At 36.1% G+C, this 12,810-nt stretch overlaps 1 protein-coding gene across 4 annotated transcripts in view; it reads right to left on the reverse strand.

Annotated features, from left to right (window-relative positions):
- ARHGAP29 (Rho GTPase activating protein 29) overlaps positions 1-12,810 on the reverse strand; it is a 50,095-nt gene that overhangs the window by 7,923 nt on the left and 29,362 nt on the right. For all 4 annotated transcript variants that reach the window (XM_083867389.1, XM_083867390.1, XM_083867388.1 and 1 more), the window contains 12 exons: positions 11,008-11,104; positions 10,575-10,647; positions 6,720-6,780; positions 6,078-6,215; positions 5,726-5,790; positions 5,162-5,272; positions 4,970-5,050; positions 4,485-4,673; positions 4,108-4,245; positions 2,796-2,986; positions 833-999; positions 154-282 (listed from right to left, as the gene is read on the reverse strand). In XM_083867389.1, coding sequence (XP_083723515.1) covers positions 154-282; positions 833-999; positions 2,796-2,986; positions 4,108-4,245; positions 4,485-4,673; positions 4,970-5,050; positions 5,162-5,272; positions 5,726-5,790; positions 6,078-6,215; positions 6,720-6,780; positions 10,575-10,647; positions 11,008-11,104 — 1,440 coding nt within the window. The remainder of the gene's footprint in view (positions 1-153; positions 283-832; positions 1,000-2,795; positions 2,987-4,107; positions 4,246-4,484; positions 4,674-4,969; positions 5,051-5,161; positions 5,273-5,725; positions 5,791-6,077; positions 6,216-6,719; positions 6,781-10,574; positions 10,648-11,007; positions 11,105-12,810) is intronic.

A 12,810-nucleotide genomic window follows, 5' to 3' on the forward strand; every position in this document is an offset into this window, starting at 1 on the left:
TTTCAGGAAGCTCTAAGTATCAGCCCTACCCAACTGTTCATTTTTCATTACATGCTCTGCTCAATACTTGCTTATTTAACAATGATGTCTTCGTTAATGTGCAACGAGCAGGGAAAAGACTTCAGATTAGTCTAGCAGTGAGAGTAGCTGTACCTGGGCTGGCAGATGGAGAATCCATGGATCGGGACTCACTGCTTCCCCCTGCACTTTCAGAGTCACTGCACATTCCTCCACTCTGGTTGCCAACTGACCATGATCTGAACGGTGGTGGCCCTCGCACTGCTGTTGAAAAGAAAGTCCGCTAATTCCAAATGCCAAACACAAAATTTACTTTCTTTTTAGTTGAAAACCAACTATGAGTATATTCAAAATAGGAATATTTGCACAAGTTACAAGATCATGCAATATAGTGATAAAACCCCAGGACAGTCCTGTAAAAGCTTCAGGAGCTAAGAAAATTAATTTCAGAAAATTGACAATTGTGCTTTCGCAGAAGACCTGCAATCAGCATGAAATTTACAAAACTAATGGAGTTTCCATTGCTAGACCTAATTGAAAGAGTTTAGTCCACTGAGTTTGACAGTACTTGCTGCTGGAATTGTATCTCACCTTTTGTGAAAAAGAATCTAGGTATGCATACAGGCAGTTTTCTATTTGTCCTTATTATGCTCAAGTACATAATGTTTTACGGGCTTTGAACCTTATAATAAATTTTTAACCCTTCAGTGTTACATTTATGACTGAGGCACCAAGTATTTTTTTTTTTTAAATTATTTTTTTAAAAATTTATTTATTTAGAGACTGAGCTCCAAAAGAAACATAGAATAACTACCTTGAATATCTGTGTTGCTGGAAGATCTCTTCTCTCTAACCTTTTGTGAACGATGATAAACTGGGCTTCCCACATCATCTAATGTCTGAGCAGGAAAATCTCCTGAACACTGAGATAAGTTACCATGGGATGTATGGACGCTGTTGGTTGACTGCTTATTAAAAACCCTTCAGAAAGAAAAAGGTAATTTGAAGAATGAGTAAGACAGAAATTAATGAAAAGTAATGCATTTTTTAATTCCTGGGCACTAAAAATGCCAAATTTAATTATTATTCATGAACATATATTTTTGACATATCGTTCTCGTAATTAAATTTAATTCCAAAATTAAAAAATAAAATTAAAAGAAGAATGGCCATTCATTTTCAATTAAGTATGTGAGATTTCACAGTGTTTTCTCTCCATCCAGAGAGAATCAGCTTTTCCACATGTCTTCATGCATTATAAACATTATCTTGCAGACTTTGAAAAAAACAGCCTATCTGTTCATCTGAAGGTAAGAATAATCAGAAATCATTGTACTCTATGATTATGCTTTCCCCTCCAAAAGATTTTCTGACTAGCCATCAGGATCATCCACCTATAAACACACAGATGTTCATATATTGTGCTTTTTAAATGCACAGAAAATAGGTTGAAGCTGCCAGTGTCAACCCATTTTGAAAATCCACTCTCACTGTAAGAACAGAATAATGTTAACAGTAATTCATGTAAAATGCTGAAGCACCCTGGGGACAAAATGGCCTGCTGGCCAAGTTTAGAAGTCAGGAAGCTGTTCCTTAATCAGTTCTACCCTATCAAGCTTAAGGGAAACAGGGACTGAAAAACATTCAAATTTGCATTTGTTCAAGGAACAGTCCCTTAAATTAATGCAGACTCAAACAATAAAAATGATCAAGTATATGAAGAATCACAAGGCTGTGACAAAGAAAATAAAAGATGAGGAGAGAGGAGGAGGAAAAAACACTGTCCTATAAATGTCAAGCAGTAAATAGCTGAGAGAGCACGGTAAGTGTTGGAAATTTCATGCTCATCAGTTTCTCAGGGAGCTACATAGTTAAATCTCCCGAAAGTTTATGAGTGCAGCCTAAATCAGTCTTAAAAGGCAGGAAATTTACAGACAAGAATTAAGAATCTCAGCTTCAACTTTAAATTTCCTGCCTTTTGTTGGGAGAAGTCTGACTCAAGCGTTCAGTTTTTTGTATTTAGTTTCCTTTTGAAAAACGATGACGACGCTTTCCTGTAGAACTGTGAAACACACAGATTGAAATGGATATTCTGGTGCTTTAGTGCCAAGATGACTATTTTACAACAAATTAAAGGTGGAAAAGCATTTGGCATGCTAACACAAGGAGTTGCCTTTGTCTTGAAGTCTTTACTTCCATATTAGCTGGAACTTTCATAGTTTAACAATAAAAACCTTCTATTTCATACAGGTTGGAAAAAAATAATTAAGTTATAAGATGTCCCTACAAATGGACTCTGAGCTTTTTTTAGGCACATAGCATGAGATAGAAATCGAGAAACACTTCCTGCCAAAAAGTTGCCAAATGTAAACAGTATGAAAGAAGCTACTGTATATAGCAGCAAGGCCTGTAGAAGAGGAAAACTACCTCTTCAGACTTTATAAACCAATTATCCAGTACTACTGCCACTCAACACTACCAAGTCAACCAGTATCTACATTAAAATAGTAACAAGTCAAGTCTTGCACAACAATTGCCAATGTTTTAGCAATTATTATTGCATGAAATGACATTCTGCCTTAGAGTTCAGAGAGAAATTTTAATGTCAACAGCGTATATAATCTACTATCTGAAAGATGGAACAAAGAGAATACTAAAGCATGGTAGAACACCAGGATTCTTTTAGTTCCTCCAAAAATATAGTATCACTGTTAAACTCATGTGCCTAAGTGTTGCATTCTATACCAAGCAGCTGTCACCTGTACTTTGGCACTTACCCATCAACCTGGGAACTCTGGGTTTCAAAACAACCTGATTCAACAGGAACACCATCCTTTGGCAAACTTTTCACAAACTCTGAATACTGCTGACCAGGGTCATAGAGTTTGGCACTCTCACAGAGGGACTGGCAATTAACTGGCAGAGATACAACCTGAGCTTGCTGCAGCTGGAACAGGTTAACTGTTGCCTGTTGGGAGGAAAAGGTTTTTATTATTTCTGTAATTCACTAAATATTTCACTTACACTTTGCTCAACCCAAATTAATACCCTAGCAGAAGATTACCTGAGCAATAAGACTAGAAAACTTCTAGAAAACAGTAACATGTTACTTTTTACAGTTGACTTTCAAGAGACTTGCACAAGTTTTGTCTGTAACAGAGACACCAGTATTTCTCTCCTCTCCGGGTTATTGAATTCTCCTGCTAGCAAAGGCACTTCAAATTGCTCCTCACTTTGCATTGATCAAGATAAACAGCAAGGGCTTTTGCTATGAAAAAGGCTTTTTTCATATTCTGGAGTGAATATGAAAACTACTTCATCACTACAATGATGAAGTAGTTGGAATTCCAAATCCAGGTGAGCCCCATACTGTCTTGAGACATGAAATGGACAAAACTCTGTCCCAGCAGACAGATTAACTGAACACTTTCTTCATTAAATTACCTAACACTTCTATAAGATTTTATCACATGCCAGAGACGAGAAAAGGGGGATACTGCACAACTCTTTCATCAGCTTTCAGGTTGCAAAGTAGTCTGCAATTTAAATAGACTTGAACTGACAAGTCTGTCTATACTTTCTACTGTTCTTATGGGTTGGTTTTAGGGTTGCTTGTGGAACAGGATTAAGTTTGATGTTTTATTTTCCATCCCCGCCCATCAAATTTTCATTCTCTCATGTAAACAAACAAACAAAAAATCCCAAATATATCTTGGCATAACGAGTTCTTATATTTTTCAAGCTTTTTTTTTTTTTAACTGTGCATGCCATATGCAGTTTTGACCATCACTTCTGTATTACACCAATAAATTAGTACATTCCACTAGTCACAATGGATCCTGCAGGAACTGAGACTGCCATCAAGGCTCAAGTGTGCTAATATCCATTCTGGGCTTGATCCAAACATCTTTGCTAATGCACTAATCAAAGCAAAGAAAGCTGTACTCTTAAACAACAGAGGAACACTACTGCCATCAAAATTTTGGAAAGATATTTTATAAGGATTGTGTAGTCAGGGTGCTTTCAAGGCAACAGCTCATGTAACACCCAGAAATGTTCAATAAAATGTATTTCAAAAACCATGCTTACAGCTTTAAGAGTAAGATCACACTGGTAAATAAGCTCCCGAAGCTGTGTTAAAACATCACTTTTAAAGCTTTCCAAATAATTTCTTTTTTCTTCAACCTCTGCCATGCTTGCTTTATAGTGTTCATTGGCTTCTTCAGCCTAAAGAAAACACAAGTATAAAGAGTTGATGGACTACAGGCCTTGATACTAGAAACAAGAAAAAAATCCACTCAATATGCTCGTATTTGAGATTCACTCTTAAGACAAAAAATTCAAAGGAGCATAGCATGATTAAAATTAAAAATGTAAATTCAGCTTACTCAAATACCATCCTTGGGAATGCATGAATAGAACCAGTATAGACTTAATTTTAAAAGCAAGAAACAAAACTTCTTTACCTTTTGAAGAGCTTCCTCTTCTAGCCTCCGTTTTTTTTCCAGTTGCTTGCTGAAATCTTTCACAAAGCTTCCACTTGAGCTAAGATGTTCTTCCTCAGCACGAGCAGTACAGGATTTTGCCTTTTCATACTCATCTTGACGCTGCATATACAGCAACTTGGCTTTTCTGAGAGCAGCTTCCAGCTCTTGCTGCAGAATGCAGCAAAACAAAAAGCAGAAGAATAAACAACATTAATTTTTCAGTTATTTAATGTGATGTTCAAAGAGACTTATGCACAGGTCTGTATGCTGCAGTACCAAGTACACAGTCATTGAAGGGTAACCTCTTACAAATACCAGATTGCCATGAAATGGACAGTTACATCTACTTTCACTAAGCCCTAGAGACCACGTGTGAATGTAAGTGCATAACATGCTAGTGTGAAAAAGTTTCATCCTTTTGAAGAATTCTAGACTGAACCATTAGATATGAGAGAAATACCAACCATTTTTTTCTGTTCTCGCTGCCAAAGTTCCTTGATATCTTTCCTTTGTCTATCCAACTCATTTTTCCTTCCAAGAAGAGGCTAGATAGGAAATATTAATGCAGTACATTAAAGGCATATAGGCTGGAAGTTCGTTCTTTTAAATATTACATAAAATTATATATACTTTTGTCTTTTTTTTTGAAGCATTACCTGCACGAATTTGTTAGACTGGAGAGCAGCAGCTGTTTGTTGCCAGAGTTGACTGTTCTCGATATCATTTTGAAAAGCATTAATGAATATTGACTGGAATGGCATATAATCCTAAAATCACACAAAACATATCGATGTTCTAGGTAAGACAGAGCTGTAATGACATTCTAACTGTCTGTATAACTAAACTAGATTTTCAATTAAATTTAGTGAATTATTTACCAAAATAGGCATGAATGTCAGGTATGCATATAGAAAACTACTAATTTCTCATCAGTGATGCATTTTACTAGGAAAAAAGTGTACAAGTCCAAATCACAAAGCATATAAGATTAGTCAGAAAAAAGAATATTGTGGATCTGCATATTCAACAAAAATAGTATTATATATATACAAATTTGTGTAACAAATGGAACCAGATGCGGATCTTTTAACCGCTGCTTTATCATATAAATCAATTCTGTATCAGCTTAAAAATCCATTCCTCAACATCAGAGTTTTACTCCTAGGCAAGCCAGCCAATAAAGATTTAAGAGTAAGATAAAGCCCCTAAGGTATACTCACCTGGTGTCCAACAACAGCTTTAGCAGTTTCAGCCATTTTTGCCAAGTTTTTAGCACACTCCACTTCTGTTAAAAAAATTTCACGGTTACTGTTTACATTATAACACAACAACAGTTTTAACACATGCTAAATGCTTTTTACAGTCTTCCTTTAACAAACAGACTACAGAGGGGACCACCTTCACTTTGTTACAGGCCTTTAATTATAGGAAATGCACCATAGCTCTGTCAACTTCAGCGGAACAGCTACTAATTTAGAAATCACATTATTGACAGTCTACAGCACAGAGGCTTGACAACAGATTTAATTTCATCATGACAAAGCTGATTAAATGCCAGAAAGAGCCACTCACCCAAGCTAAGCTTTTTTTCTACCCATGCGACTACATCCTTGATATATTTTGACCACGCTTTAGCATAGGACAGAGCCGACTCAATTCCACTGTCATTTCTCAGGAGCATGCTATCAACCTCCTCTGCTCGAAGGTGTCCTGCAAATAAAGCATTCAACACAAAGAAGTGATTTTTAGACATGACCACACACTGAGAGCAAAGCCAGTATTAGCCAACTGTGAATGCTTAAGCAGCTCTGATCTTGAGTTGGTCTTTAATGCCAGTTGACTCTAAACAGGACTGACAGAGGTTTTAGAACAAATTAAAGGGTCATAGTATTTTATCTGGAGTAGTCATATGGTCAGCATAACTTTCTTCAAGAAAGTGACCCAACAAAACACCAATCAACCAATGACAACACACAGAAGGTGCTTCAGACCTTAGTTCTCCACACCACCCCCCCTCCGCCCCCAAAAAGCAACCTGGGTTGATTATTTACAAAAGAATGAAACCTTTGCAGTAACTTTTTTTTTCCACAAAAAAAAAAGGTAAAGGCAGCATAGGTGTAAAAAAGTGACCACGCAACTTACTTAGAACATTTTTTAGAAGGAAAAAACCCAGATTACAAAACGGCATTTATCAATGCCAAATGAATGACCTACCTTGAATATCATCCCTTTCATGCAGTGAACCCCCAGACTCCACAGAAAGATTCTCAAAAGACTGGTGTACAAGAAACAAAACATCAAGTTAGCAAAAAGAATCTCTCACTGGAACTGAAAGATAACATAAATGGCATTATCTGCCTCTATTTTTTTTTTTGCAGACTGCACCATCACTCCCTCTCATCTAAGGCACAATATCTTTTAAACTCCCATTGCTGTCAAATGATAAAGAATAAATAGCAAGGAATCATTATATACCTTCCCATCAATAATCCTGAAAGTCTGTGATGAAAGAGTTAAATATCAACCAGATTTCTTAAATAATTAAGTGAAATCCAGCTTTTCTTAAATCTCTACCTATCTTTTAAAAACCTTTTCACACAGACCTAATGCCAGATACATAAAACAGACACCATCCTACAAGCCATTACAGTCCTGTATTTCTTCCTCAAGGGAATAAAGTTAAGGTTTTTTGCAAATTACTTGCAGGTGGTGCACTGTAGGCACAACAGCTGACTAGTAACACTTGCTAATGAAGCCCTGACAATCAGTATAACCTGACAGAATGTAATCCAATAATAAAAGGAATTTAGCACATCATGTCATCCCTACCTTTGTCCTCACTGCATTTTGCTGCCCCTTTAATTGTGCAAGTTGAAGCACTTGTAAGACTGATGTAGACCTGACTGCTCAACAAATTTAAATGAATAAATAGTTTACTTTGTAACAACTACCCCCTTAAAAGCCAAACCAAACCAAAGACAGACATCAAACCCCACAAAGGTTTAAATGGATAAACTACTTTTGAAAACTTTGAAGCACAAAGCAGATAGAAAACAAAGGCTAAGAAATATCTCCAAAGTACTCTTAAGCTTTGCAAGAAGAGCTTATTCCCATTTAGATTTGGCACTGGTTTATTTTCAGACATTCACTAAAATGGAGCACAGTTATTGATGATAAAAGTAGTTTTGGTTTGCTGGGGTTTTTTAATGTAAATGAAAACTGATCATAAATCACACAAAAATCTCTCAAGAATCATTGTTTACTTCACAGCAAAAGCAGCTTTTCCACAGAATAAAATATGAAAGATATCAATCATCAGTGACATCAAGCAGAATTAAACTACAGGCTAAAGACCTGCTTCATTCCCAAGAAAGTGAAATACTATTACAGTGGTTGTCTAATACAAGAGAGTTTCAACAAAATGGAAGGGCTTCTCCAGAACTGGTGGGAAGTCTATCCAAAGCTGTCTCCAAATAAATGGGTAAAACCCCCTAAAATCTGAATTTAGCAATGAAAAAATATTTGGTTGCAGAGAAAGCTTGAACGTTCCCAGATTTAGTTCAGATTTTATATAAAATATTACTGTCTTCAAGTAGATTTAAAAGTTGCTAGGGGAGAAAAAATAAGAATTAGAAAGCCCCCATAGTTTATATTAACTTGATGAACTTTTAAGTTCTGGTTCTAAAAATTATTTCTCATTTCTATAAGACCTAAATCATTGCAGTCCTGAAAACTGTTCACTCCTTTCCAGTAAACCAGGCATGTAGTTAAGGCAGCTAATCAAAGGTCATTCATCCTTTCATATTCAGCCACTGCAAATATGTAATACCAAATTTTAGAAGCAAGCATGAACAAATGCTTTTATCTACGCCCTACAACTTCTTATCAGAATGTGATCCATACAGCTTGCCCTCCCTCAAGCAACCAGTGACTCATCCCAGCAGTCCTAGCAAAAATTAAAAGCCTGATTTTCGTTTCCAACTTCAACCAGTCTCTTCTGTCTTTTTTTCCCTCAATACCCAAGGCTCTCACCCTAACAGGCAAATCTTTTCACACACTTTGAATATTTTATCCTTCTTTATTATGCTCTCAGATCTGCACAGCATCAAACAACATTCAAATGGCTTGTTGAGTAATGAAAGGTCAGACATGTCTGTCTGGTCTCTTCCAGGATATTTTAAAGTGCTTTTGTTTTTAATTAAAAAACATCTTTGCTTCCACCTTGTACATCTGGTTGAACTACAAGAGCTAAAATGAGAACAATCACATTTACTAAGAGGGGGTATACATATCATTTAACTTAAGCTTCCAAGTGGAATGCCTTAAGTAAAGAATGTAGACTCCCCTGCAGTCAAGAGAAGCAAGATCAGCGCTGCCCACCCCCCTCCCTGGAGCCATCCTCATCAGCCTAATGAGGGAGGTCCCTAACTAAAGAGTCAATTAAAATACTTCTCCTTAATCAACCCTCAAAATATTTACGTGTTAAATCCTAACAAAATGTTATGCTCTGTTTAAAATACAGCTAGCTGCTATGATCAACCGCTGAACACACACAACTACAGAAAAAGTCAATAGAGTTATTAAATATTTTGCATTTAACTCCTCTGAATACTCAACTCCTACATGGCCTCCAAATTGCTCTCTGAATTGTAAATTAAAGTGAAATTATTAACCTGTTAAATGTGTATTTACTTGCCTAAATGAAAAAGCAGTCAAGACAGATTTCTAAGAAACTGAACTATGTTACCCTACCAGCTCCAAAGTTTATAATTGCTCACATTAGGAGAAGCATGAGATATTACAAAAGAGCTTTTAAATATAAGCTGGTGATTTCTGAAGCTTCTAGAATGGAATTCCTTCTTCATTTCACTATATTCAAATTTCGCCTTGATCTTTCCCCCACCTCCATGTTTAGAAGAGTGATCTTATAGACAATCAATCATTCACTTCACAACACAATACAAAAGACCATCTCTTTCCTCAAGCATGTGTTTTTGCAATACAAAACCATTTCAAGATTAAAATGCTGGCAAATTCAGAACCTTCCTTCTGCTGGTGAACCAACTGGATGAACTTCTTCAAATAATCTCATTTAATTTACATGAGATGCTGGGTTCTATGCTATTTTATTTCATACTTTTTATCAGTGGCCTAATTCAAAGTTTGCTGGAACCAGACAACCAGAACTCAGAAAACCAGAAGTTTTCTAAGTAGCCTACTTTTCCTCAATATTCTCTATGAAGATAACTTTTGTAGCAGTTTTGTAGTGATAACACACATGGGAGAAATATGGATTATCAACATAGTGGAAGTCTGAAAAGACAACTCAGCTGTAACTGCATGGCATGATGCACACAAGCATGTGTCAAGAAATGCAATTTTTAAGCATGTTTCAATGAAGCCTTTGAAAAGAATGCACAATCTAACATTTTTAACCTTGTTACAACTGAGCTTGTGATATACACTAATTATCAACTGTATCTTCCTTGCACGTAACTCTTAATTTTATTTGATTTACCTGAAAGTCTGCTTCTCAATACACAAAAATTCAAAACAGAATTTGCTATTAAGCATTTTTCAGTCATACCTTCAGTATTTAAAGGGACGTTCAAAATGTTACTTTTTTTTTTGACTACCTGTAAGTTGACAGCTCTTTTAGTGAATGGTTGCTGAAACAGAGTACAAAGTGGGTTTGGAAAGAAGAAAAGGTCATTTTCTCATGTATATGAGTCTATAAAACCAAAATGAAGTCATTAACCCTTTGGTTTCCAGGTTTAACCAATAATATATACAGTCCAACTACTTTTCCCATTTATCTTCACTTAACCAATTTAAAAATCTCAAAAGCAATGACAGCAGATAGCCCTGTCAAGTCACTGCTATCATTCGGAATTGAGAATACACTGACATAGTTGAAACCTTGAATATGCATTTTCCCTGGCTTGACTCTTGTTTTAAAACTCAGAAAACTCCAAGTGCCCCAGCCCCATGATGGAGAGAGTTCCAGTGGAAGTGAAGTCCCCTTTAACAGATATCATTTTACACTCCAAGAGAACGTGTTTAGCCTACCCGACTTCTCCTAGATACAGGAAGTCCCAATGACGAGCCATTGTCTACATCTCCCATAAGGAAGTCTGAAACACTGCCAGAAAAACAAAGAATTGTGTTACTTCATTACTTGACCTCACCAAGCAATTCTATATCACTGAATTCAAAAATTCAGATAGTGTTACTAAGTCCTTTAAAAGTTCTGCAAACCATTTTTAGTAGTCACCTTACATTCTCTGCAATTTCTCTACACCATCCTAGATTTTCTTATTAAATTAAAAACTCAAACTGACAAAAACCCAAAACAGTCTAATTGTTTTAGATGTAGCTAATTTAAATTGCGTTATCAGAAAATAGCTGTCCAAAAGAAAATTAAAGCTTTTATTACTGTTGTGTCTTAATTTAATTCAGCTCCATTGAGTTCTTTAAAAAGTCCTTCTGGATTCCAACTTACACGTTTCCAAAGGTGAATGCCAATGTTTCAATGGAAGAAAATATTTCACTGAAGAGTTCTCTCTTGTTTTCTTCATTAACTTCTTTGAAGTTCACCGCTTACAAAAAAAGACAGAAAACCAAAGGTGAGAGGTCGGGTCAATTAAGAAATAAGAAAGTTTACCAGGTCTAGAGAAATTTTATACACAAAGTCTCCTACAGAACATGCAACATTATGCTTTTCTGAATAATTGAAAAAACATAGTTTTAAAGAAGATTAGTAAGAAAGTAAACACTAAAGGAAAAAAATTAACACAATCCAGATGCTTCCCACAATGAAATCAGATTACTCTTGCACTTCCTGTATCTTCCTGCTTAAGGGGCAGCTTTGTGTGGAAATGTTGGTACCGCATGGACAACAAAAACAGTCATTTACCAACTAGAGTCAAATCACACAGCAGCAGCACCACCCCAAAGCAGCTCACAAATGCAGTCAGATATTGGAAAAGCTGTTTCTCTCCTCAGCAGAAATGTCAGAATTCCAAACCAGAGCGGTAGTTTGTGGGAGTGCCCCCTCAACTGAATGCAATCCAGAACACACATTTCTGGCTTGAGTACAGGCAAGCAGAAAGCTATCAAAAGGTGGTGTCCACTGCAAAACCCTTCAATTATTAGCTCCATAGTCTGGCAAAAGCCCCACTATTAAAAGTGGGAAAGAAACTCAGAATAACTACTAGTGGTCCTACATAGGAAGAGGAGCGTTGCTGGACAAACTAGATGGCTTAAAGTGGTGATCAAATACTTAACCACTCAACACAGGCTTTAGCACACTTCCAGGACGAGCTGGAATAATAAGACAAAAAGAATGATTCATCCAAAGTTTCTATTAACAACCACTAAACAAGGAGAGGGAGGGAGAAAGGACAAGACAAAAAGCACAACCATTTTTGTCTGTTTTCAGCTTAACTCCTTAATCAATGGTGACCAGGAGATTTTTTATAGAAAAGCTGCATACATTCCTTTCAGCTGAAGCTGTATCCTCTGGAGAGAAGTTTCTCCCAGAGTTACATTGTGAGAAATGACAACTTCATATTAGTATTTATTTTAAGTTTACTTTTATTTTGTTTACTTTTTAAGTTTAGTTTTTTAAGCAATGCAATATTCTTAACTCTCTAGATGTGTAAGTCACACATGCTCAAACCTACTTCGGAGCTACTACAATGACTTGCCTACAGGTACCCAACCCACATCACTTTTTGCAAAATCAAACATGGTTAATTTGTCTTCCTTACATTTCAAGTACAAACAGAATACAATGACTTGTACAAGTAGCAAAAATAAAATAATGTTAAAATGTTGCCCATTCTATACAAATTTTCTCAGCAAATTAACAGGCTTTAATCTTTAAAAGTATTCAAACTTCCTGCCAGGTGCCTAAATACTAATGGGTAACAAACAAAGAAAGTACAGTAATCTGCTCCCCCATTAGACTTCCTTTGTGAAAGGAAAAGTTTTTAACCAGTAAAGTAACACAGTTAAATCCATTCCTTTTTACACAGTATGTCAACAGACTCGATCAACATTTTATAACAACTATTTCTATACAAAGCCATTACAGAAAATACATATTCTTCTCATGGGCTATTTTTACAATTACTTGCAGATACAAAGTAAAGTTGTAATAAGCCTACAGCAAAAACAATTACCGCATGTTACAATAACATTACCAATCTCTGCTGTCACAGTTCACTACTGAATTACAGCTTCTCCTACCTCTTCATTCGGCCACGCTTTGTAATTACATAAAAAAATGCCCGTGGCATCT

Source organism: Zosterops lateralis, assembly GCF_965231275.1.
Source record: "Zosterops lateralis genome assembly, chromosome: 9".
Classification (NCBI taxonomy): Eukaryota; Metazoa; Chordata; class Aves; order Passeriformes; family Zosteropidae; genus Zosterops; species Zosterops lateralis.